The 27,778-nt window shown below is 37.0% G+C and overlaps 1 protein-coding gene across 2 annotated transcripts; it reads left to right on the top strand.

The window, feature by feature from the left end:
- Positions 1-332: 332 nt before the first annotated feature.
- tlcd4b (TLC domain containing 4b) lies at positions 333-26,726 on the top strand. 2 transcript variants are annotated; one of them, XM_081379517.1, is made up of 7 exons: positions 333-650; positions 5,954-6,106; positions 11,497-11,586; positions 18,795-18,853; positions 18,975-19,069; positions 22,297-22,370; positions 22,450-26,726. In XM_081379517.1, the coding sequence occupies exons 2-7, from the start codon at positions 5,961-5,963 to the stop codon at positions 22,778-22,780; spliced, it is 795 nt and encodes a 264-aa protein (XP_081235643.1). In that variant the 5' UTR covers positions 333-650; positions 5,954-5,960; the 3' UTR covers positions 22,781-26,726. The 2 variants fall into 2 exon arrangements, with proteins under 2 accessions (XP_081235643.1, XP_081235644.1); XM_081379518.1 differs by lacking the exons at positions 333-650; positions 5,954-6,106 and adding an exon at positions 10,848-10,942.
- Positions 26,727-27,778: the final 1,052 nt, after the last annotated feature.

Genomic DNA, 27,778 nt, shown 5'->3' with positions numbered 1-27,778 from the left:
GAGTGAAGGGTGCTTTCCCCAACTAGTGACCCTCATGATGTGTCACAACATGGTCAATATTGCACAACACCTGAAATAGACACTAGCAAACTGAATTCTGCTGCTGCCATGCATGTTGTTTAAGTTATTTAAGTTCTTTTGTCATATAATATTCCAGAAATACCTCAATTAATTGTTTTCACATTTGTGTTGTTTCATGTATGTATTAATGTACAGTTTTTTTACATAGATTTTCTCAGAATGAGTTTTCATGTTCTGGAGGATTTCATCAGTAGTGTTTGTGCAGTGGGCGGGGCTTCATTAGGGGGTGTGTGCAGGGAGGGGAAGGAGGAGGAGGAGGGGCGGGGTCAGTGCTGACGTCATCACGGAGCCTGTCAATAGGGTGAAGAAATGCAATGTTTGGTGCAGCAGACTCCGTGGAGGTTTACGAAATCCTTGCGTGTTTGGTAAATGTATGAAATGGCCTCGCGCCAGAAATACAGGTTTATTCGTCCGGTCGCTCCCTGAAGACGTGCGGTTTTAAAGACAGCGTGTGGGCTAAGCGCTCGCTAGCCGTCGCCATCGAAATAAAACTGGGTTCGTGGACAGAAGAAAGAAAGAAGACGACAGGATCTGGACACGTTTACACAGACTTATGAGACTCTTATCAGGTGATGCAAACTGTAAATGTCATTCGAAAAGCTTGTGTGTATCTTACAGAAGCATCGCTCTCTGCACCTGTCACATGCATTAGCCTATTTACATGGCCATTGTGTTAGCGCGACAGATGAATAGAAAAGTTTAGCGCGCTAGAGTTGGTTTCGACACTCATTCAAGTCGCTACGTGTGCAGAATTTTCTTACGCGATGCACATGCAACGCATTTTCTGGGTAAAAGCGGCTGGATTCATTCACTGCGTGTGGGCTTTGTTATTGTTCTCGAGTTTGGGAATCGGGGACGGTTAACGTTACGCAGATGATCATTATTATGCAGCGCATTATGACGCACTGGGGTATTATGACGCAGTCGCGCTTTCTTTCATGTTTCGGAGAATGTGTGAATGTAGAATTCAAACTTAGAATTGGTAATTTTTTTCATTGTTATTCTTGCGAAACTGAACCTGCTCAGCGGAACGAGCTTCCGCATAATTTCGCTTGATAGCTGGCTTTGCCTTTGTCACACGTTTCTTGTCACACAGCCTCTAATATCTTAATATGTGTGGGTGTGATATATTTTATGATTATATATTTAGTTCATTTCCTTACACACACACACACACAGAGAGAGAGAGAGAGAGAGAGAGATAGGCCTATGAAAAAGAAAATAGCACCTTTTTTCAGCACACACAGATACAGGCCTATGAAAAAAATAGCACTTTTTTCAGCACTTTTTACAAAGAACTTACAAAAATATTAGTATGTTTTTATAACAAAGATTTGCTGTCCTCAGTATTGCTATCACTTTTCATACTAATATATATATATATTATATATATTTATAATATATTTTAGAATATTTATCTATTAGATGTTTTCCATTAAAAGGTGACTGACTACTAGTTTAGTTTTTGTTTTGATAAGTACCATGTGTCATGTTTAATGACTTTCTGGCATTTAAATAGATACATACTGTAAATACCAGTCAACCAGACACATGCCATAAAACACTTTTAATGAAGTCAAGCCTAAACTGATGTTCAAACTCTATGAAGACCTCATAGTGATTGGGCCTATCAGTGACCTTTGAGAATGACCCTCTTACATGCACATGGTTTGTTGTTATTGAAACATCATCTAGTGTATCATGTTGTGGAATCGACATCCATTTGTGCATTATTCCCTAAAATCTATCATTCCCAGGTAGCATAAGCTCAGCAGAGTCTTTTGACCTGCCATGAAGGTCTGTGGTTATTATGTGGTGGTCGATTGTTTGTTGATGAAAGGTTACCTGTGGCCCATTCCCTCTCAACAGTATGCGTCACGCTAAAGTATATGTACAGTATGTGCTCCATACCTGCCCTAACCAGAGGGAATCACATGCTGCCAGTCACCTTTTTTTAGTCTGTTAATAGATTTACAATGGAAGTGTTAAGTTGGGGTAACAGGAGACTGGTTACTAGATTAAAGAAAGACATTGTGCTGATATCATCATCGTGACCCAATCTGCTCCTATTGTTGCAATTTCGTCAGGACCTGGGTAAATGATTTAAACCTTCGTTAGTTTAATCTTAATCTTAGTACAGCTACATGTTTACTCACATTTTTGGTGGGATTAGTGCGGTTGAGCCCATTGTTTCTGTGTTAGATGCAATCATGAGAGGTTTTGCAATAGAAGTTCAAATTGTGTGAGATTTAAATGAACAGCCAGACTTTTACGTGGTAGAACGTAATTGGAAACCATGCTAAAAATAATGCATGTGGAAAAAAAAAAAAAAAAGGGGGTTTTTTTTTTTGGTTGATTAGGTTAAAATAAGTTTGTATTGCTGAAGTAGTTTGAAGAAATGCTTTATTGCAAAGACATTGATACACAGGTTAGTATTTCTTTAGTGTGTGTGTGTTATAGCTTGATACACTGATACAGCTTGAAAAATACCAGATGACTCAATATGACTCTTCAGCATGCTGGGGGACAGTGACCCCTCTCTATAATGAGTCTCTCTCTCTCTCACACACACACACACATACACACACACACACACACACACACACACACTTATTACATTCCTCTTGCCTCTGGCGCTAATTTTTCTGAAATGTCTAGACATTGACCAGAGAAATAAGATGTTTCCTGTGGTTGTTTTTGCTAAAATGTTCTTGAATTTTTCTCATCATTCTTTTAAAAGGTTAGTTCACCCAAAAAAGAAACTCTGTCATTAATTCCTCACCCTCATGTCGTTCCAAACCCGTAAGACATGATTCAGTCATCTTTGTTAAACAAAAGATATTTTTTGATGAAATCAGAGAGATTTCTTTCCCTCCGTTGACAGCTTACGCAACTACCACTTTCAAGCCCCAGATAGGTAGTAGACATCATTAAAATAATCCTTGTGACTCCAGTGGTTTCACCTCAGTTTAATGAAGCGACTCGAGGGCTTTGTTTGCAAAAAAACATGATCTACCATTTTATTTACTAAATATTTTCAACGCCTGCACTTGCGCCAACACAAAACGCGGTGCTCTCTTTACACTAGTAAATCTTAACAGTACCATCTTTTAACCCTTTTTATTTACAACCATTTTTTTATGTAAAATGCATGAAATGTGTGACTTTTAATTTTTTATCTAGTAATTTTTTTCTAGATGGTAGTGTTATGTTGTAATGATTAATATTTGAAACTACTCAATAAATTAAACATCTTTCCTTTGAGACAAGTAGGATTTAAGGGATTTTAGAAAACTTGAATGTTATCCCAACTTTAAGATTGTTTTTTAAGTGTTGCTTAATAAATAAAACAACATTTGTATTTTAGGGACTACAAAATGTATTCTTATTTCTTGTTATAAAATGAGAGGAAAATGGCAGTTAAATATTTTATTCTTAAGAATGTTCCATAAATCTGGATAAAGTCCTGCCAAATGCATCATACATTTATGTAGTCTAAATGTAAGTTATTTAAAGGGGTGGTATAATGCCCTTTTCTCAAGATGTAAAATAAGTCTTTGATGTCCACAGAGTGTGAATGTTTTAGCTCAAAATACCCCACAGATATTTTTATTTAGCATGTTAAAGTTGTCCCTTTTTTAGGGTGAGCAAAAACGCACCGATTTGTGTCTGTCTCTTTAAATGCAAATGAGCTGTTGCTCCTGGCACAGGGGGCGGAGCTTCAAGAGCTTGCGCTCACACACATGCACTGAAAATTTCAAAAACTTTTAGCCTTTTATGTTCAAACCGAAGTGAGAAAGATGGAGAGACTCAAGAAGAAGTGACAACATGTAGACGACATTTCTGAATGGTTAGATGATGAATTTATGTAGCTGATGTGTAGTTATCTTGTAGTCATTGATTAGCATATTCTGTCATGATAATCTATAAATCGCGTTCCCGGGGGCGGGTTTATGTAAATTTTAGGGTTTGCGATGTCACTAACCCGGGAGGAATGTCGTGTAGTCCCTACCAGCCATTTGTTGTAGTCCTTAAAAAGCAATTTCTTTAAAGCAAAGATCTCCCTTTGCTTTGAACTTCGAGCGTTGTAACTTTGCAGACGTTGTTTATGCTCAAACAGCAACATTACACACTAGGGCTGTGTATTGGCAAGAATCTGGCGATACGATACGTATCACGATACATGGGTCACGATTCAATATATTGCAATATATTTCGATACTGTGCATAAGGCGATATATTGGGATTTTTTAAAAGTAAAATATATTAAAAATATAAAAAAAAAAAAGACATGATGTGCATAAAAGTCAAAGAAGTTTACTTTAGGTAAACAATTCAGTACACAGAAAATCAAACTGCCAGTTTGGGCTTGTGGTTTACAGGTTCTTAGTGAGCAAATGTTTATATGCTCAAGTAGGCCATAATAAAAGAAAATAGGTACATAGCCCCTGTCACAATACAAAACAACAACGTGAACTGGACGAAAATGAATGAAAGTGGATGAAAGTGAACAAAATAAATGTGTCATATTGAAATCAAGTTTTATGTGATAAAAGATTTTAAAAGAACTGGACGCGCGAATGAGGCGAACCGCGCCGCACTAAACGCCTCGTGCCGCAGGACCTCCAGACGCGCGTAAACGCGTCTTTGCATTGACTTAACATTGCAATCACTCGCGCCAGATGCTCTCTTCGCGTTTGATGTGAACGATGCACGCGATTACATTTAGAAATAGACAAGCTTTGTTTCCAAATGCACCAAGCAAAGATATCCTTTCAGTTGTATAAACTTTTATAAAACCAGCCAATATAATCACAATAAACACATCCAAAATGAAATATTTAACATATAGGCTTTATAACAACTGCACAACGTCTAATTTGTAAACAAAATGATTTACGCACTAAATCCAGCATAAACTCCGGCACAATTTGCATATGTTTAAACTCTCAAGACAGACGTCACATCCCGAACCTCACAGCAATTGGCTGCCGACTGCGTTTTTCGCTTGATATTTGTATAAAGGAACTGCCCAACTTTTTGACGCTCTCGGTCGCTCTCAACGCATTCTCCGGTCCGCTGTCAATCCTAAAATGTCCAGTGGACACGCACCGTTATAGGCGAGCCTGGCGAGGACACTAGTGGTGCGTCTCAGCATAGCTATCTAGTGGTAGGGATTTAAACAACATAAACGTGAACCACTGTCTTACCATGAATATTTTTGGACGTAAAAAAAAAAAAAAAAAAAAAAAAAAAAAATCGATATTGCGTTTTTGAAAATCGATACAGTATTGCAAAATAAAATATCGCGATACTCAAGTGTATCGATTTTTTCTTACACCCCTATTACACACTAACTAGAGTTAGAAAAGTGACATCATATTCAACCACCCCTTTAATTTCATTTTACTTTTGAAAATTTGACAAACAAACACTTTTGATTATTGTTGTTAGTTAGCGTAAACGGAGATGTAAAAATAAATAGCCTACATTTTCACACGATAAGTAATTTATTACCATTTTCAAAAATACAAAATGTATTTACAGTTTGTATTTCTGTTCCTGCTCTCACATTCTCCGTCACTCTTTCCCACCGTCATAATCTTCTTTCTGGAAAACATTTGGAAAACAATGAACTGCTTTCACGATATTACACGTTTAATTACTTTCTTTGTCAGTCTACCTCTTTTCTCACAAACAGATTAATTCTTAACACATAGTCTTTTTGAAATGAATGAGCAGTCGATCAGATGCACTGTTGTTGTGCTCTTGTCTGGTGAGAGATTGCACACAAATGCTGTCACCATTGTGAGTGATCACTGGCTGAGCGAGCACAAGTGTCACGGACGGTGTGTGTTTGTCTCTTGTGCAGGTGAGCGATGGATATGAGAGAGGTGTATGTGGTGGCTGGCAGCTTCGTGGGGTTCCAGCTGTTCTTCTCTTGCGTCAGTCCGGTTCTGTCTTCCAACTTCACGCAGGGTTATGGGAAACTTCCACCACACAAACTCAACGACTGGAACTCCAGGTATGAGCTCAAAATAAATCACAGCCGCCCCAACAGAAATGTGGGTAGAAATGCATGGTTGGGTAGCCTATACACAGTATAAATAGAAATGGATGGGTACAGTAGTTATATAGGCTATGTATGGATGGATGGATAAATAATGGTCACACTTGCAAACAAATATAGACCTATACATAGACACAAAGCAGTTCTAACGGAAGTCACATATTGTGAAATATAACATGAATGTATTGATGTGTTGATAATGCTACTGGGTTCATGAGTGCAGCTGGGTTCATGGGAATCATAATATTATCTTAAGATTTTAGGATTAAACTCTAAGAACTTGTAAACAGTTTTCTAAGGGCTTGAGAAATTCTTAATTTCTCAAATATTCTTTTTCTTAATATAATAGTATAATAAAATGTATGTTTGTATACTATCCAGCACATGAGGCTGCCTTGTCTAATATATCACATTTAAATCAAATCTTAAAACTATATTTGACATGTTATTAACCTTTTTTTAAGTAGCGAGCTTCTCCAGATAATTTTTTTAATGTAAAATGCATGAAATGTATTAATTTAATGACATTAACCGGAGAACAGGAGCATTTTCTAGATGACTGCAATAAAATCTTGCTGTAGCGATATGTATTATATGTTGCAATTCTTAATTCTAAACTGAATAATGACACCATTGTCTTCTGTTGAGCTGCTTTACAACAGAATTTGAATTGGTGAAACAATGATCATTATTTTTCTGTTTATTACTGTGAAGCTGCTTTGAAACAATCTGTATTTTACATAGCGTTATATAAATAAAGGTGAGTGACTTGACTTAATTAAATAAAACGACCCAATAAATCACTTTAAAGACAAGTTGTGTTTAAGGGATTTTAGATAAATCCCTTAAATATCCAGAATTAAGAGTTTTTAACACAAGCTGATGTAACCATTCAGATGCTGCTGTCAGTTATGAATATTTCAATGTTTTTGAAGAAAATAATATTGCCAACGTTTTATTTAGAACCTTTAGAGCTTCGAGATAATCCTATGCCCTGTTTACACCTGGTATTAAGGGTGCTTTCACACCTACCTCATTTAGTTCGGTTGAATCGCACTAGAGTTCGTTTTCCCCATTGGTGCGGTTCGTTTGGGCAGGTGTGAATGCGGCAATCGCACTTGGGTGCGCACCAAAAGCGGACCAAACAAGCGTTTCGAGGAGGTCTCGGTACGCTTTGAAACGAACTCTGGAGCGGTTCGTTTGTGGTGAGAACGTGATCCGACCTCAAACAGAACCAACTGCCAAAGAACTGCGCATTTTTTAATTAAACCAGTTGCTGTAGTCAGCTGTGCTGTGCATTATGGGATGAGGAGAAATGTTTGTTGACAGTTTGCACTTTAAGCATGGCAGCTCGCGGACAAACTTGGAGTTGTGAGGAGATGCAGAGCCTGATAGAAATTATTATTATTAACATTATTTTCGAGCCGCATTCTCGCTTCATTCTCAAATATTATTGTTTTTCTAAAGTGATGTAGACAAACTATATAATAAAAAATGACCAAGGATACAATCAGCCCACGCAGTCGTCTCTCCATAGTAAACAGCAGTGTGTTGTCTGCCGGATTTTCCACCTCTTTGTTTACTTCTGGGAGTTCTGTTGGAATTTTCCTGCACGTTAATTCTGACCAATCGAATTGCCTTTATGGAAACGCGTTCAAGACACATTTGGCCAACGAGCGATGTGGATCTTGTCACGTGACTGCATTCTGGTTTGTTTTATCAACTCATCAACTGATTCGGACCAGAGAAATCAGTGTGGTGTGAAAAGGAACCAAAACGCCTGAAAATTGCTACAAAGTATAACTTTTCGCCCTTGGTCCAGACCAAATGAAGCGAACTACAGATGTGAAAGCACCCTAAGATGTGTTTTGGTCGATCGGATCACAAGTAGACGACACTAAATACAGGTGTAAATGGGGTCTAAAACGTTTTGAATTTGCCCACTTTCGAAGTTGAAAACACATTTGACCGGATTGCTTTCGTATTGTAGACGCTCATGTGGTCGAATGTGTTCAAACAGCCACAAATCTCCGCCTACTGACTCAAAGAAAACATGACAGAAGTGGTTGAAAGTGGACAAAAGAGATGGATTAAAACACCAGGTGTAAACAAGAATGCGTCTCCCTCGTCTACTTGTGATCCAATCGACCAAAACGCATCTTAAAGGGATAGTTCACCCAAAAATGAAAATTCTGTCATCATTTACTCTCCCTCAAGTTGTTCCAAACCTGTATGATTTCCTTTCTTCTGCTGAACACAAAAGAAGATATTTTGAAGAAAGTCGGTAACCAAACAACTGATGGACCCCATTGACATCCATAGTATTTTTTTTTCCTACTATGGAAGTCAATGGGGTCCATCAGTCGTTTGGTTACCGACTTTCTTCAAAATATCTTCTTTTGTGTTCAGCAGAAGAAAGAAAGTCATACAGGTTTGGAACAACTTGAGGGAGAGTAAATGATGACAGAATTTTCATTTTTGGGTGAACTATCCCTTTAAAACCAGGTGTAAACAGGGCCTTAGAATTACTGTATACAGTCATATATATGAGAGAATTCTCTTTTTTGTTGAACATCTTCAAAAGTACAAACAAGCCTTCAAATATCATTCGTAATGTTGTAGTACGTGAGTGTAGGCTGACACAAGCGAGGTCGAGTAATCTCTGTACTGAATTGTGAAATGTAGGATTTCTCTAATCACCTTTTCTCTTTATCGTATGAACCTGGTTAACTTTGACCTTACACCACTTAGTCAGGAAGAGATAGGTCTCTGTACATCACTTTAAATGGTTATAAAAAATGGTTCGAGGTCAAACACACAAGATGATTGAATTGGTTTTAGAAGATACTAAATACCTCCCGTTCTGGTTTTGACATTCTCCATTGGTTTAAAAGTCATGGCGTGTTTAGAGAATGAAACTGAAATTCTGTCAGCAAATAAATGCTTTGATGCTGTAATGACAGCACACAACCAACTGCATTGACTGCAGCTTTTCTTTATTTCCCTATAAAGACTGCATTTCATTTTTGAAAGTTTGTTTAGCATCCACTACTTTTTAAAAATGGTAAAATAATATATTTATAATTATAGTGTTTTGTGAACACACAAAATATGCTAGCACTTTAGTTTAGGGTCCAATTCTCACTATTAACTAGTTGCTCATTATCATGCATATTACTAGAACATTGGCTGTTTATTAGTACTTATAAAGCACATATTATTGCCTTATTTTGCATGACCATATCCTACATCCCTTAATCCACCCAATACCAAAACTTAACAACTACCTTACTAACTAGTAGGAGTTTGTTGAGGCAAAAGCCAGTGAGAATTGGACCCTAAACTGAAGTGTTACCCAAAATATTTTGCACAATAGTTTGTTTATCTGTTGTAAATTAGCTTACATATACCTAAAAAAAATAGTTTGGGTCAAATTTGGACAAACTCAACTGTTGGGTTTTTAAAATTTATTTAAAAAATACTGGACCAAACATGGGTTGAAACAACCGAGAATTAACCCTTCTACCTCAAAATGAAACTTTATTCACACTATCATGGGATGAAAATAAGAATGTAATTTGATAGCAAAGTATGTCCCGTCAAACTTGTCAACCTTGATTACTTTTTGTTTACAAGACATAGTAGAACAGAGAATTTTAAAAAACACATTGGATCAATGGTCTTCATAAAATATAAATAGATTTTTTTTTTCCTGTTAAATGGTGAAAAGATTCCTAGAGGGTTTCTCAACACTCAGATAACAGATTCAAAGGTCTACAGTCCACAGACAATGTTCATGCTTAAACAAACTAATGGATCAGATCAAAATCATAGTTCATTCACTGTCTGTTATCTGCAATAGACACTATGTCCTTCTTTGTCAGCACCATGTTATCTATGTGAGATTCCTAATGTTGATTTCTTTCTACCCAGCCTGCAAATTAAACAATGACTCACTTTTTAAAAGAAAATTCTAGGTCTCAATCTCGTCTCGCCAACTATACTGTCTTTTGGTTGTCAACTATCTTAAAAACTAAAATCAAGAAGCTTGCAATGGGATATGCATATCTATAATTAAGTGATTGATCGTGTACTTATGTTCATAGGTGTCTATTTGGTGCCAGCATGGTTGTGCAAAATTCAGAATTTAAGAATTGTCTCACTTTTGATTTATGCTATGGAATTGGATTTGATCACTGAACTGAATTGGCAATCCCACAGGAAGTTGAAATTTAAAATGACAGGAAGAGGAATTTCTTACATGAGTTCTTCCAGCCTAGTCAATAAATCAACAGAATGAATTTCTTTAAGATCTATAAAACCAACAAATGTCAAGATTACTCTCAAACAAGACTGTCTGGTCATCATTTAAAGTTTGTTTTGACAATCTTTTTTTAGTTCCTTTTCTGTTTAAAAATTACACTAGTAATTAATTTTTCACAGAACTCTTTCACCGCCAGTGTTTTTAAAAAAAAAAATTGTTTTGCTTTTAACAAGTTTTATGGACCCCCAAATATTTTGTTGTATGAATTGAATATCTGAACATACAATATATCAAAAGAACTGAGTCTCTGCTATAAAAACATACTTCTAACAAACTTTGTGCATTCCTTTTTTATCAACAGTTAAAAGCAACAAAAAAGCAACATTTTGAATAAAAAGCTGAGAATTTTTTTGTTTTTGTCAAAGACTACATCCATATTAGATTCCGAACGATGATCACAACAAAGATGGAGTAGATCGTGTCCATCAACAGTCCTATACCTCTTCATGGGTTCAACATTTCTTTAGGTATAGTTTGGCAGTTTTGATTAATATGCAGTTTAATGTTTGATGATTGCATTAGTTTGCATGTGTGTAATTTGACACAAATTATTGATTTAAAAAGGAGATTATTGATTTAAAAACGATTGTATCTGCGTCCATAGCAACACTCTGTTCCATGGCAACGGTGTGTTATACTTAGCAGCGGTCTGTTATCAAGAAATAACAGACCGCATTCTACATTAGAATTCAACCAAGCCATGTAATAAAGTGCAATAAAACATGGATTGGCCGAAAATTACGTCAGTGGCGGGGAAAGAGTTCAGTTCTGAGAATTTCAATCTTTAAATCCAGCTACCTTAAGTCAAGTGCAATTTAAAATCCAGGAATGCACAATCCTGAGTGCCAAACTGCTTGAGTTTGTGATTTACTGAAATGTTGCTTGAAAACTCAGTGAAAAGTTCCTGAAGTAAAATGTTGAGTTAAAATAGTTTCCCAAGCTTTTGTTTTGACTTTTTTTCAGGTTCAAGATCCAAATGATTCTCTGTCTGGGAATAACAGAGTTGTTTTTATGTCCCCAGGCTGGTGTCCACTGTCCATGCATTAATTGTGGGGCTGTTCTGTCTCTATATCCTCTGGTACGATGATGCCGTCAATGAAGACCCTGTCTGGTAAGAGGCCAGTAGTTCAAAAACAGTGCAGGTTTATTTTCACCTTTATTGTACTTTTTGGATATCATTGTGGGAATATGTAATTTTTTTTTTACTGCTTAAAACCAAACTCACAAATGCGTCTTTAGTAGAAAAGCTATTTATGAATCCATAAACACCCCCAAAAAGCAAGAATCAAACAATTAGTACCAATCAATATAAAAGTGCCAATATTTGATGATTCGACAAATTTCCCTTTATCCTGAAGTTGTAATTGAAACTTTTGCTCTGTCATCAGAAATGTTGTGTCCACTGTAGTCGCCAGTGCAGAGAACAGCCGTCTCATTTGTCTTCTTGTCTTTATTTTTCTTTTCTTCTTTCCTTTTCTGCCTGCTGCCTGTTTGGTCTGCATCTTTGCATCCTGAAGGGGAAGAATGGTAATTTGTCTTTAGTTGTCCTCTGTAGCTCTGCTCCGAAACCTACTGAGCTGCCTACCGAGACAGCTTTTTGAGGCCTCATAAGCACGCTGTTGATGCCTGTTCCAAAAGGTAGACAGCAACTTAGGGTTTATTCACACTTGGCAGGTTTAGTTCGATTGTTCAATTAAGTGTGAATGCTGCCATCCATACCCTAGTGCGCACCAAACAAGCGGAAAGAGATCGCTAAAAAGATGGAAGAAGACCTCTAAATGAACAAAAAACAGGATGTGATGTCACCAGATGCGACCCTATAAAGGACAGAATGCTCAAGCATACCTGTTTGTTCTTGTTATAGTCGCGATGTTGCCCATCACAGTTCGGAACAGGCGTCAGAACCACGTCTCCTCGAAGAAGATCTTCGATTGTGTGTGTGACAGGGATTCCTGCTGCTGTTTTGACTCCTTTACACATTTTATAAGCTCTTCACAAGTTCTCAGCTGGTCAAGATACCATCATACGTAGCTACGCACACAAAACAAGCGCATTTAGCCCAGCACACAGCATTGTTTTGGATGTTTGGTCTCAAAATACTTGTATCATTAGTTTTGCCTTAAATGGCAGTGGGAATGCAAAGTAAACCAGGACTAAATGTATTATTTTCTTTTTTGGTCCGGACCAAAAGAACCAAAAGAATCGAACTACAAGTGTGAACACACCCTTAATGTTTCCTTCTAAGTTGCCTCATTTTTAGCAGCATTGCATGAAGGCTTCATGGATAAAGCAAACCCAGAATGCATTGCAGCACACAAATACTCTGAGCATAAAGCATAAGCTGCATCCCGATTCGGAGGCTCAATCCTTCAAAGGCTGCATTCGAAGGCCGAATGCATCACAGCGGCGCAATTCGAAAAGCTCTTTCAATGCGACTCACAAATGCGTCATTTTTTGGGCCACGAAGGATAGAACGAGGGGATCCTTCGAAGCCTACCCTACACCAAGTTTCATTGTGTGGCGATGAAGATTGGATTTTTTTTTTAAGAGAAAATGTAAGTATTGTTAGGTTTCAGCTTACTTGAATATCTAACGATACAAATGTTTTTTTTTTTAAATGTTGACACATCTTACCAAAATGTGGTTTTGTTGATAGTTTATACTCTTTATCAGGTACATGAATGGACCATGGTGACTGTGGTGTTTCGTTTTCAGACAGTTGAATATAACTTTCAAAAAAGTCCAGTTCAAACGTTACTGGCACTCGTCAACGGAAGCTGTCACAGGACAATCCTCTGTACGACTGTAGGCTAGACTGTCCTGTTTAACAACACTTGGTATGACCTTCGTGGTCTTTGAAGTCCGCGTCCTTCGAAGGATGCAGCCTCTGAATTAGCGCACAGCTTTAGTTTACGTACACAAACATTAATTGCATGCTAATACCAGACGCAATTGGAATCAGATGTGAGTCTAGTCTCCCGTCTAATTCATATTTATGGCGCTTGTGATATTGTTACTTCTGTCAAATAAACAGCAAGGCAGCTCACTAGGTTTGGGAACAGAGCACTTGTCTTTGCATTTCACTTCTGTATTCATTTCTTCTTTCGCCATTTGCTTTCTGTAACAGTGACTGGACACTTTTTCTGCTATTTTGGTTCTAGAGGTCATTTTTTTCCTTTCATTTTCTCCATAGTGAATTCATGAAATTCTTTAATAAAGAGCCTTGAATCATACCAAACATCTCTGAGATGAACCACAACATTACATACTTTGATTTGAAGTAAATCGAGAAAAAAGACTCTTAAATTCTTTTATGAGGGAATTAACTATTCATCCCATAAAACATTACAAATTATTGAGTTTAGTCAAAAATGAGGGTACAACATAAAACTTGATTTATAATGATTAATTATAAGTAAGGGATAATGTATAGTGAGCCGGTTGTTATAGTGAATAACAACCCCGACAGGCTGAACGGGATCCCGACGCGAAGCGGAGGGATCTTGAATCAGCCTGAAGGGGTTGTTATTCACTATAACAACCGGCTCACAATACATTATCCCGCTTATTACATGGCTACCTACAAAATAAATAAATAATTTGCCGCGAATTATTGATTTAAAAAGGGGTTATTGATTTAAAAACGATTGTATTGCTTCCGCTAAAGAAAATAGTCCGTTCCGCGTCCATAGCAACGCGCTGTTTTTCATGGCAACGGGCTGTTATACTTCGCAGCGGTCTGTTATAAAGAAATAACAGACCGCATTCTATATTGGAATTCAGCCAAGCCATGTAATAAGTATAAACAAAGTATACTTCAAGTGTTTTGCAAAATATCAAATATATAAATAGTTAAGAGAATATAGAAACCAACTCAAGTCTCAGAGTTCAGGGTGGCATTGTTTTGAAAGCTGTACATTATCGTTAAAACAGTTTCTCTATGGAACAAATGAATATTTCTTGAAGGAATTTTTTGAATATTAATATTTACTTCATGAATAACTTTTCCCCCAGTTCCTTGATTTGTCACCTGTTCTCTCGCTTTATTTATTTCTCATCTCCTCTGCTCCTTTTTTCCCTGTTTTCTTTGGTTACCTGTTGACTCGTTCAGAGAGGGAAACGTATTTCTGTCTGTCTGTTGTCAGTGTGTCTCTTCCTCTCTCCCTTCTCGCTCTCTGAGATCAGAGAGTTTTTAATCTTGTCAACAAGGCGCCTTTTCAGCAGGAAACATCAGATTCCCAGTCCCCCTCCTCTCTCGTATCATGTGACGGTCCTCCAGGCCTCCTCTCTCCTCTGTCCCATAGGCCATCTCAGGCCAGAAATCCTGACCACAGACACGCTGCTGAGAATTCATTCCCATCCACCCCTCACTTCATCCTCACCCCAATAAACCCTTTTCACATTTCCGGTGTTTTAGAAGCTGAAGTCGTCATAGTTGGGTAAAGTGGTGGTGAGCGGAAACTACAGCAAATATAGTTTTAGCATTCCCATTTGCTCGAATAGCAACAAAATCCACAATACATTTCTATGACTTTCCAAAAGAGGAAAAAATATAGAGAGATTGATTACGGTAGTAAAAAGACAGAAAGATTTCAAATTTGACATCACTCCCTCAGCTGTTGTATCAGAAACACTTACGCAGTGAAATTAATATAACACAAAATATAGTTACAATGTTAATAACTGTGGAAATGGATCATCATATGCCATGTTTCCATCCAAAATTGTGAATTTAATTTTAGCGCAAACTTGGAATATCGCATAAACATTTGCGAATAAAGCAGCGTTTCCGTCCCATGTGTTCAAGAGAACAAATTTAGAACTTCCTGGGAAATTGGTGCAAATTTTCTGTAATATAAATGGAAGTTGCTGCAATCGTGGAAGCCACTGTGGTTCAGAGCGCGCAGATGCACATTTTTATTTATTTATTTTTTGATAACCCAAAATTTGCATAAAAATGGGTGGATGTAACCATGACAATATGTCAAGTACATATGCCTTTTCGATTTATCTTTTTTTTTTTTTTTTTTTTTACTTTTTTTTTGGTAAAATTCTTTCTAACAATTTTTTTTTTTAACGTGCTCATGTGATTTTATTCTAGATGATGTCACCTCTTTTGTCTGCTTTGCTTCACTTATGTTGTGGGATCATGATCGAAAGTTTTCTGTCCTTGTTTTTGTGACCTGTCTGAGCAGCCACCACTTGGCTTGATAATATCCAGTTTCAAGTGTAGTTAGCCTAAATTGCATTGTGCATCTCAAGCTACATGATCAATATTAATATGTCAGCTACTGTATAACTAATACAGTTTAGAGCTGATGGTAACAGGGTTGGAAGCTTTACAGCTTTACAGTTTTACTTGTCTTGTGCTCATCATTGTGTCATTCAAGAATAAAATTTAAGAAGAGCTACATTTAATGCTAATATTGCAAGCACAACAACATTCCTTTTATATCGTGTCAAATATGCGATTTGTCTTTTCATTTGAAGTTTTAGAGGATTTTGAAAAATTCAAAACAAATAAAATGTATGTAGCATGAAGAAATATTATTCTGCACTATCTTTACATTTTTTTGGCCGTCCTCTGTTCTGTTTTCAACTATATTAGCAATTATGCACATTTTGAATCTACACGCGCGATAATGAAAGGCACTTGTTTTGTCGAATGACCCAACAGAAAGTCATTTGTTTCAGTGTCTGGGCTTTTGTTTGCTAAATGAACAAAACAATTATGCCTGTTTACTCACCGTCTTGCCTGAAGAGTTAAGCTCCACAGAACCCTTTCAACCGCTCAAACTGATGTCTTTGTGTTTTATGCTAAGGGCTACATACATTGCCATCCAGCTTGACTCAAGCCTTACACTAAAATGTCTTTCATTTGATTCGTCTATACTGTAAGTCTGTTGGGTCTGTTGATTCAGCAGATTCTGTTCCCCAAAGCTGAGTGAATTAGATCACAGTTGAAGAAACTTGCTTAGGTATGTCTATCTGAAAGCAAATTCTACATCTTTCTATATAAATGAACTTTTGCCTGTTTTTTTTTCCCCCTAAACCAACCAGTTATCTGTTGTAAGAAAAACTGTATCTATCTGAGTAAGAAAAAAAAAAAACCTGATTATCAAGTAGGTTTTAGGTCAATGTCAGAATGACATGTACCACGTTCAAACCATAAATGTACAAAAAGAAGTAGATTAGATAAGAGGACACATTTAATATCATTTTAAGCCTTTTATATTTTTTATAATATCATTTAGCCTTAATATATTTTTCATTGTAAATTATAAAGTAATAGTTGAAAGAAATTAATTCTGGGTTATTTTTCCTACCAAACTATCATCAAAGTAATGTACTTAATTGACAGTTAGTGGTTGAAATGGGTACCACAGTCCAAATTCAGAATATTAGAGAGAGTTGTTTCCCCCACTCCTCGTCCTCAGACTCCACGAACACACGGGTTGCCAGATTGAGGACGCGCAACAGGAACGAGCGCAATTGAAAATGGAAGGCGACGAGCCTTAACTTGTAAGTTGATGAGTTGATTTATCCGCGTTTTAATATGCCTCTGATCATAGTGCTTTTTTAAATGGATGCCGAGGCTTTTTAGGTCAAATCTGCAATCTTTGACCCGGTTTGTTCGCTGGCTTCTATGTCTGAAATTCGCTGTGTCTTCCGCAAACTGGCAACCCGGGGTGTGGAAATACTATTGGGTAAATTGGCAGTGGGCGGATTCTCAAAAACCAGAACAAAAACAGACATTCCATCGCACATTTCAAAATACAATAACAGGCTGTATCATTGTTTTTCAGAGAAACAAATATATGGACTTAGTTCCTAAATCTCTGCAAATGCTTTAGTACTGTCAAAAAACTTACTTACAGCACCTTTAATGCTACAGGAGGCCTTCTATAGTACTTCAGAACCACTTGAACACGTAAGATTAAGTGTGAAATCAAATCATGCATGGAGGCATCTGCTGTGCAGTGCTGGACGGGGGGTGAGACTTCAGGTGTTAGACAGAGGGGTCAGAGGTCAGCGGAGTCACGCAGAGGGTATACCGAGGTTCCTGTGCATGAGAGTCTGCTAGCGCTCGTATTGAGATCGTGTTTCACACACACATGTCCTCTGCTACTGGACACCTGCGATCGCTGTGTATCGGTTCCCTGATCGCTTTACAGACTCAGAGAGAGACTCTCAGATCTCAGGGACGCATGTACTGTAACGCTGGCTTGTTATTCATTCATTCATATTATGCCATATGGCATGCACATAGGTTTATTTAGTTCTTTTTCTCTCCCTTGTAACTCTCAGATGACCCCATCGACCTCACTCGAATGAATTTTCATGAAAATAAACTAACCTAAGCTGCGATGCTTGATGGCATTCTCTGCAGTTTGAGCTACTGGAATGATTGTGTATGTAAGTTTGTGCAATTTTTCTGAACAAAGCATCTTTATTAGTTATGCTCTTGGTTCAAAAGAGCCTACTCAGATCATCTGTTGATCTGTTAGGGCCGTATGATTTCTACGATGCTGAAAATATGGACAATCATGGAATTCAGTCATAAAAATGGAATTTACTGTTTAATTTACTGGAATTTGGAGGAATAAAATAAAAGTAGGGCTGTACACTTAATAGCAATATAGACTAGTAGTGTCTTTGACTATTAATGTTATTAAATTAAAATATTACACAATTTCTCGTCCATGATTTAATTGAGAGAGAGAGAGAGAGAGATGTGATTTAATTGATTTGACAGCACTAAAAAAGGGGCCCTAATCTATTTCTTGATATTTCAAATGCATGAAACTGATCTGAGATCAGACAGTTCAAAAAGTCACAACACACATTTTTCACATATTAAACATTTCATTTTTATAGTATATTTGCACCAATGTAGATATGTATTTGCTTACAAGATATTATTACCAGATATCTGTGACGGTGAAAAAAAGCATGCTTGAATGATGCAAACGTTGTAGATCACTACCATCTCAGATGTTCACCCAGGTGAATTCCATTCAGCATTGTTTCATTAGAATGTAATTTTACCGAGGAACGTCACTTGTACAGTTGGCAGTGTTGACAGTGGCATGTTGCCAGTGATAGTACAGTAATAAATGGCTTCATTCAAAAACGGCACCACTCCCTCATGCTTTGTTGTTGGCTAAGGTTTCCATCTGCAGGTTTACTGGCTGGTGACGCTTTTAGGGATTACACCTTTCAGAAATAAGCAGTTCATGCTGATCTTTTTAATCTTTTTGCTGAGTGACTGCATTTCATATTGTTTTGTTTGAGCTTTATCTTTTTCTGCTTCTTCAGGGGTGATCCTAACCTGGTTAAGCTCAATGTGGCCATCACCTGTGGATACCTGTTCTATGGTATGAATCGTTGATTTATTATGGAAGTTCACGCACAGATGACACATTTCAGATCTTTTCAGGTTTGTCTACATTTTTTTTTTACTCTTGTTTTCTCTTCCGTCCTCTACTCTTCTCTCAGACCTGGTGCTTCTAGCTTGTAACTGGAGTACCATGGGTGACTCGTTTTTTGTCTGTCACCACTTGGCGGCGCTGTATGCTTATGGATATGTCCTGGTAAGTACCTGGTGATACAGAGCACAACATGAAAGGCCCTTGAAATTGAGGACATTTACTGTAAAAAAAGAAAAGAAAAAAAAGTCTGATAAAAAATGAAAAATCTTTAATGATAAGAGTCACATAAAAGTTTAAATCTTTAAAACACAATTCTTAGGTGTCATATATATATATATATTCAAAAAGTGACTTATTTCACTGTTATTTATATTATTTAAAGATTTATATACAATTTGTTTTTGCTTTTGTTTTGTTTTAAGCTTGTGTCATTTGACAGCCCAAAATAATCTTTCAGTTTTAAAGAGACTAGCTGTGTTAGTTAGTTAGTTAGTTAGTTAGTTAGTTAGTTAGTTAGTTAGTTAGTTAGTTGACAACAAAATCACATTTTGGGTATATCACCCTGATTTTGATTGGACTGTGTATATATTTAAATAGCATTTTCACTGGCCAAAATTTTTACATTAATGCCATAGGGGAAAACTGCCATTTAGATACTTGTAATATTATCTCATGATTTGGTAGCAGGTTTATTAGGCTGCTGTCACTTTAAGAACTGCCGCACAGATACATTATACTGATACACATGCATTTTCTTTCTCAACTGTTTTCATTCACTTAAAATAAAACTGACTGTGTTTACGTGAATACTCGCCAAGACCAACATTTTGACAATTTTTGGTGTGTATTATGGCTGTCTAAACGCAATAAGCAGGGAAAAATAACTAAATTTAGTACTGAGAGGAGGCTTTATGTGCTGCACTTTGGGTGTGAGCACAAAATCTGTGAGAATGAGTAAATTATGCTCAATACGTACAATCCCATGCTGAAATTCAAGCCCTGTAACCGCAAAAATATTCATATATACCATATATATATATAATATACACACAGCACCGTTCAAAGTTTGGGGTCAGTAAGATTAATGTTTTTAAAAGAAGTATCTTCTGCTCACCAAGGCTGCATTAATTTGATTAGAAATACAAACAAAAACAGTAATATTGTGAAATATTATTCCAGTTTAAAACAGCTGTTTTCTATGTGAATATACAGTAAAGTGTCATTTATTCCTGTGATCAAAGCTGTATTTTCAGCATCATTACTCCAGTCTTCAGTGTCACATGATCCTTCAGAAATCATTCTGATATGATGATTTGATGCTCAAGAAACATTCATTATTATTATCAATGTTTAAAACAGTTGTGTACACATTTTTTTCGAAATTCTTTGATAAATAGAAAGTTCAAAAGAACAGCATTTATTTAAAATAGAATATTTTCTAACATTATAAATGTCTTTACTGTAACTTTTGATCAGTTTAACTCATCCTTGATGAATAAAAGTATTGATTTATTTTATTTATTTCCCCCAAAAAATAAAATTAAAATTCTTACTGACCCCAATCTTTTGAACGCTAGTGTTTAATGTTACAAAAGCTTTAGATTTCAGATAAATGCTGTTCTTTTGAATTTTCTATTCATCAAAGAATTTTGAAAAAAATTTGTACACAACTTTTTTCAACATTGATAATAATAATGAATGTTTCTTGATCATCAAATCATCATATCAGGATGATTTCTGAAGGATCGTGTGACACTGAAGACTGGAGTAATGATGCTGAAAATACAGCTTTGATCACAGGAATAAATGACACTTTACTGTATATTCACATAGAAAACAGCTGTTTTAAACTGGAATAATATTTCACAATATTACTGTTTTTGTTTGTATTTTTAATCAAATAAATGCAGCCTTGGTGAGCAGAAGATAGTTCTTTTAAAACCATTAAAAATCTTACTGACCCCAAACTTTTGAACGGTAGTGTATCTGTATATACACACACTATATATTTACAATTTATTAAATATAATTTGCGATTAATCGATTTGACAGCATTAATAATACAATTTTACTACTACTACTACTACTACTACTAATAATAATAATAATAAATGTTTGACCCCCCCCTCCCCCCCCCAAAAAAAAAAAAAATATATATATATATATATTAGAGGTGGGCATAGATTAATTTTTTTAATCTAGATTAATCTAGATTAATTTTGAAATTAATCTAGATTAATCTAGATTAAAATGGCTCATTTGAATTCTGCCGACGGCATTCAGAATATGTCTGCTACCCAAATAATGACTATAAAAGTAAGTCTTTGAGAACGGGTTTCTCAAGCCAGGTGGCGCATTAGACTAGGGGCTCATCTCCTGTTTCCAAAATGCATCACAAACTGCTTGAGAAAGCTGTTCTACTCATAGACTGTAAAAAGTGCCTACTGTACTGTTACCGTCCGTAGGCAACATTAGGTAGGCCTATGTTATTATCAACTACTATAGGCTATCAATTAGGGATGGGCGATATGGCCTAAAATCCATATTGTGATATACATTGCAGCCTCTTGCGATAACAATATTATAATAAAACCATTTCAGAACAGGTTACACAGACCCTGCTAAACAACTGCTAAATGTATTTTTTTTTTTTTTTTTTTTGAAAGGGTGCATGTAGTTTTGAGAACATATATTGTGCAAAACTGTAAGTATACAACATAATTTTGCAGATAAATAAAATTTAAGTACACTAGCTGCAGAGACTTAAGTAGGTCTAATGTTTATTATGGCTTGGAGCTTATGAAACCAACTGATGTCTTTTCAGTTAAAAAGAAACACAACAACGATTCTTTAAATCGGGCGCAGACAGAGATTATGTTCTACACCACTCAGATATATTGGGAATAATACGCACGCGCTGGTATTCAGTGATATGTTTCGTTTTGAATTTGAGGTGGTAGAACGGATTAGTCGTGTGTTAACTTACCGAACTGTTACACCACACAGTCTACGTCGGACGGCTTAAATCCGAACCAAGTCCAAATAATGGATGTTGCACCGATCTTTTACACCAGCTTTAACTTTCAGCCGTGTTTACTTAAGATGACGACGAATATGATGCGTTGCAGCCGGGTTTACCTCGCGGCCGCGGGTAGATTGCATCATCATAGCTTGTGTAGCTTGAGCCAGCTCCGAACCCAACTTGGAGAATAGATTAACGGCGATATTTTTTTTTATCGCGCGATAAGAGTCACGCGTTAACGCAGCGCATTAACGCCGATAACGGCCCACCACTAATATATATATATATTTAATGCATTTAAATTCAGAAAATGAAAACTTGTTACTCATTGGAGAGGTATTTAAATAATTGTCTGTTTGATTTGCAGTCGCGTGGAGTGCTTCCTTATTTTGCAAACTTCCGACTGATTTCAGAATTGTCAACGCCGTTTGTGAATCAAAGGTGAGATTTGTTTACTCACTGGGAGAGATTTATTCAGAACCATAAACTTCTCAGTTGACCTCTGTTTCTCTCTCCGCAGGTGGTTTTTCGAAGCGTTAGCCTACCCTCGTACCGACCAGCTGGTTGTCATCAACGGCATCGCCATGGCGGTCGTGTTCTTCCTGGTGAGGATTGCCGTGATGCCGCCCTACTGGGCGAAGGTGTTTGGCACGTTCGGTACGCCAGCGTTTGAAAGGCTTGGTCTCAGTGCTCAGGTGGCTTGGATCGTGTCCTGCATTTGTTTGGATATCCTGAACACAATATGGATGTACAAAATCGCCCGCGGCTGCTACAAGGTCATTACCGGCAAGCTAAGAGGGGGCAAAGTGGACGCCAAAAAGACCAATTTCATGAACAACCACACAGACTGAGAATCATCCGCAATAAAGACATATAGATTAGACCTAGTCTCTTCCCAGAATATAGCGACTTCCGAGTCGTTTCCATTGTGCTCTGGATGGACATGCTCTCAAAAAGAGGTTGAGAGGATCCATCCCAGTGTGGTTTTAACCTCGGTGTCATTTACAAACAATCTGAATTCACCTACACCGGTGAACATCAAGCAGATAAATGCCTCAAACACAACCAAAGTGCCTCAAAGCACAAAGAGAAGCAATAGAACATGAACATATGAGCTCGTGACCACGGAAAGTCCATCGCATCTCCCTCGCAACGCCTTATCCAGTCAGTACCCATCCATGTTTTTTCTCTAAACCAATCGTGGTTGGCTTAAGAGCCATATTTCCTGTGATATTTACACTGATGTGCCTCAGTGGTCTCCAGGCTTGAAGTTGCTCCACAATTGCTCATTTGTTGGCGGATCGCAAACGCTCATCGAATTCATTCAGTCTTACGTCAACACTACATTGCCAGTCTGACTTGTCGCAAGGCTTCCGTGAAACCACAGATCTACCTCTCTCACCGTGTCAAGCACAAGTGCGGCACCTGCCCGTCCCAGAACCAACACCGTATGGACTTGCTACGAAAAAAGAATCAAGCGCTCACGGCCTTCACTGTTATAGCCCATACCTGCAGAACTCCACTTATGTTGCACCTCAGTCGCTCTTTTGCATTTACAGAAGTTGTCTTCCAGGTGGAAACGGAGTGAAAAGATGGTTTGTAAAGCCTTTGAGGGTTTCGTTAGTTTGTGTGCATGCTTCTTTTCTGACCGTGTCGGTCAGCTTTGACGTCATGTTTGCATTCGATTCAAGGAGGCTGTGGCGGTTTATTCATTTCTCAGGTTGTTGACTTTTCTAAAGCCCTTCATTTTCTGTATTTGCATGTGTTTCTCCAACATGCTGAAGTTGCATTACAGTCTCTCTAAACTACACGTGCACAGGTTTTAGATTGTTTCTGTTCTCGCCAAATAGATCATTTAAACGACTTGAGGGGAACAGGTGCAAATTTTCATCTTAGTCCTGTTTCTGCCAAATTCAAAGGTTTTTTTCAGCTTGTTGGTCACTAGAACCTTTGATTTTTGTCATGATGCATGAACGCCGATTCTCTTGAATGTGATTTCCAGCTTATATTTATCTGGGCATGCGAACCCATGTTGCATTGTGCTGTGGTGTTACATATACATATACATATATATATATATATATATATATATATATATATATATTTATTTTTTTTGGCATAAAAACATATGCGTACTTATTTCTACCAAGTGACGGGAAAATATTGTGTATTCAGAGCTAGTGTTTCTCTTCTGAATTTCAGGTACACCTCCAAAATGAATGTCATTTTGACTTCTTAAATTGGATAATTCTGGCAGAGAATGGGAGAGGATTGTGGGAAATGTAGTTTCTTTTTTTTTTTTTTTTGCCTTAGATCCATAATTCGAAATAACCAAATCATCCTCCAGGCCTTGAATATGTGAAGCTGTGACAATAGAAATATACTCTGGTGATGTTTTTGACCCTTGGTCATGTAATCATATGTAGTTATGTATAATGTCTGAAATGAGCTGTAATCTTCGTGTTTATGAAAATGCGAAAGACGGTTAGGCTTTGTGGTACGACATCCCACACAAACGTTGCACAATCGGATGCCTTTGTCGCGTTAACATTGTAATGGTTCTTCAGTGGCTGGCCGTCCTCACTATGCTATTGCATTTTTGAAGGGCTGATCGAAATCAATTGAATTGACAATACTCAAAATAATAATAAGTGTTCATTAAAGCTGACTTTTCTCTACAGTTATTGATTGTTTTCTTTAGAACAGCCACAAAAACGTGCCTGTTGCTATACAAGCTACGAAGTTTGAGTGTATGAAAGAAGAGCATAGATAGGTCTGTGCTAGTATGAAGCAGTCGTAGAGTTAGCACAACCCTAATATTAGTACTGCGCCTAGCCTCGCCTTAGCTTAAACTCTTAAACCGTCATAGTGGACACTGTGCTGATTCAAAGGGTGGGAGAATGTGAAAAATCTAGGATAACCTTATCGGGAGTAGACGGGATCCCTCATATCAAACGTCCCATTATTGTTTACAGACCTCTTTTATAATCCATGCTGCACTTGCCTGCTTTCGTTTGGTCCGATCCTCATGTGGAGCAGATAGACGGTATCCTAACCGAGACAAAAAGTGTTTTTAATGATCACATGGAGCCCCAAATTATTTGTCAGTGTTTCAAGCTCACATGTTTTTAAAAACAAGCAGTCGCCATCAAATAAATCATATAGGCAGGCAGAATAAATTGTGGATTTAGTTAGACATTTTAAATTGGAGGGAGGAGACCCATATTTGTTTTCGATTATCAATAGAGTGCAACGGCGCCCGCCCACTTTTTCAGCGGCGCTGGTTCCGGAAGTATTTTTTTCATTCACTTTTCCCATAGGGATTTTAAAACAGTCTTTGTTAAAGAGTTATAAGCCAAAACAACCAAGTTTTTGAAAATACAAAGGTACAAGACCGTGTACTAAACGGCTTTAATGAGGGAATGAACTACAATCCCATGAAGCATGAATAGCATAATCAAATTAAAACTACTCATTTACAAATGTTGATTATATGTGTATAAATTTTAAGTTTATTGCAAAGCATATACAAACATTTCAGAGAGTAGAGAGATTGTCTATGTCATTCGCATTCGAGATCTTTTGGTGCGTTTTGCTTGTTTCGAATCTCTGATTGGTGGAATTTTCTGCACGGCATCATGGGTAATGTAGTCTTTCCACCAAAAATTCCACTGTTAAACACAATTATTTTAAAACAGCTGAAATGATGCGGGTTGACTGTTTCAGGAGAAGCAAATATCATGGATTAACAACCTTGTAGCTCACAGTAGGGCTGTCTTTAAAGGTTTACAAGTTATCGTTCATTTCCTTATGGAAAAAATGAATTGTGGTTTTACTTCCGGAACACGACTGTTGCGCTCTATAAGGAGCAATAATCTAGACAGACTTTTCTATCTGTCCAGATGTTTGGACGGGGCTTTTTCCTTCTAATGCTGTCGGCCTTTTGTACAGACAACCTGGTATATTCAGTGGAATCATTAACTATGTGCAATTTGGTGACTAGTCCAATGCCAGTATTGAAAAATCAATGTATTTGTATGTACCTTCAGTCTTGAAGTATAAGTTGCTTATAAGATGTGATTATAAGAATACTAAAATGAGCACAGAACTGTTGGATAAATGTAGAAGTTTTGATTTGATTGATTTTATCTTTTTTTTTTTTTTCTTCTTTTAACACATTACTGTGCTGTGGATTTAATCGTCTCTGGAAATTTGAATGTGAAGATGGACACCGAACCGAGGCCTCAGAGCCTCGGCGTCAGCACACTTTGAAACTGATGGATGACATTTATGACCACTAATTATATTGTCCAAGTAGCAGTCAAAACTTCAGAAGTGACAGATTTGTTCATTTAATAAATTTGAGATTATAAAAAGCTGTCCTGAGTTGTCGTTTTATAACTTGTTTTGCATTTCGGTTTATTGAGTGACTGAAAGCCTTCAACAATTTGACTACATACACTACTGGTCAAAAGCTTGAGGTCATTAAGCTGTTTTTTATGCTTTATTCAGCAAGGACTCGTTCAATTGATGAAAAGTGACCGTAAAGACATTTAAAATGTTGCAGAAGATTTCTATTTTAAATAAATGCTGGTTCATAATTCTATTCATCAAAGAATTTGTGGAAACTGATGAAAATGTTAAGCAGCACAACTGTTTTAATTCAAAATTTAATTCAATTTAATTTTACTCAACATTTTAAGATATATTCACATAGAAAACAGTTATTTTAAATTGTAATAATATTTCACAATATTGCTGTTTTACTGTATTTTTGATCAAATAAATGCAGCCTTGATGAGCATAACTGTATTACTTCAGGTTTATAGTTCTTTGTGAAGGATGGATAAGAATTACTCAATACTTTCATTTTTTTTCATTTCATTAAACTCTCTGTACACATTTACTTTAATAGTAGAATGATTTTGTGAATGAAATAGTTTAGATTTAGTAGTGGGCCGAATTATTCATCATGCTTGCGCTTTACACATTTTACTCACTTTTTGCAACATTTTGATTATCATGACATGTTTTGATGTGTTCATTAATCTACTGAATGTTTGTTTAATGTCAGTTTAAGTAGATATTTGACATATGAAGTGACTGTTTTGATTATTTAGCTGTCTGTTTGCACATTCAGAGCGCTTTTCTGTTGGCAAGACCGTTGGCAATGACAGTTGTTTGCTAATTCTTGATGTTAAAGGAAGATTTATCCAGATTCAGTGGCAAATGGACACCCTCATGTTTAAGAAGCAGAATAAAGTGAAGATGTATGTAGCTGTCTAACTATCTATCTGTCTGTCTTTGTGTCCATCTGTCTATTTGTCTGTCTGTCTGTATCTCTATCTGTCTGTCGTTCTATCAATCTGTCTATCTGACTGCCTGTCTGTCATCTCTTCAGCTGTACCTGTTGATAAATGACATCAGGTAGTTCTGCCTCAGCTCAGAGCTTATGTAATACTTAAAGACAGAATAAAGCAGAGGTAAAGAAAGCCAACGAGGATGACAGAGAATATTAAAGTGGGAGAATGAGAGATCTTTGAGTCTGTATAGTCTGGCTCTGATTGAATTCAGCTCTACTGCATGTTCTCATGGTCAATGGGTTGGCTCAGAGAAACTGTGTGTGCGTGTGTGTGTGTGTGTGTGTGTGTGTGTGTGTGTGTGTGTGTGAGTGTGTGGATGGCTTTTACCAAACATGGTCACACAGTGCATCTGAGGCTCAGTAAAATCTCCCCTGGTACCTTCACACACACACACACACACACACACTACATATCGTACATCTCCGGCACTACTCTGTGACATTTTATATGCCTCACACTAAGCTCAAGTATACTTTTCACTTTGCT

Source organism: Scardinius erythrophthalmus, assembly GCF_964197995.2.
Source record: "Scardinius erythrophthalmus genome assembly, chromosome: 1".
Classification (NCBI taxonomy): Eukaryota; Metazoa; Chordata; class Actinopteri; order Cypriniformes; family Leuciscidae; genus Scardinius; species Scardinius erythrophthalmus.
The sequence above is the reverse complement of the archived record's forward strand: the minus strand, read 5'-3'. Positions and strand labels throughout refer to the sequence as shown.

What these genes read in the sequence shown, in the direction of transcription:
- tlcd4b (XM_081379517.1), top strand. Translation starts at nt 5,961, where the DNA reads ATGGATATGAGAGAGGTGTATGTGGTGGCTGGCAGCTTCGTGGGGTTC. An exon ending in CTCAACGACTGGAACTCCAG is followed by an intron (nt 6,107 to 11,496) that starts GTATGAGCTCAA and finishes TTATGTCCCCAG; the next exon opens with GCTGGTGTCCACTGTCCATG. An exon ending in ATGCTTATGGATATGTCCTG is followed by an intron (nt 19,070 to 22,296) that starts GTAAGTACCTGG and finishes TTTGATTTGCAG; the next exon opens with TCGCGTGGAGTGCTTCCTTA.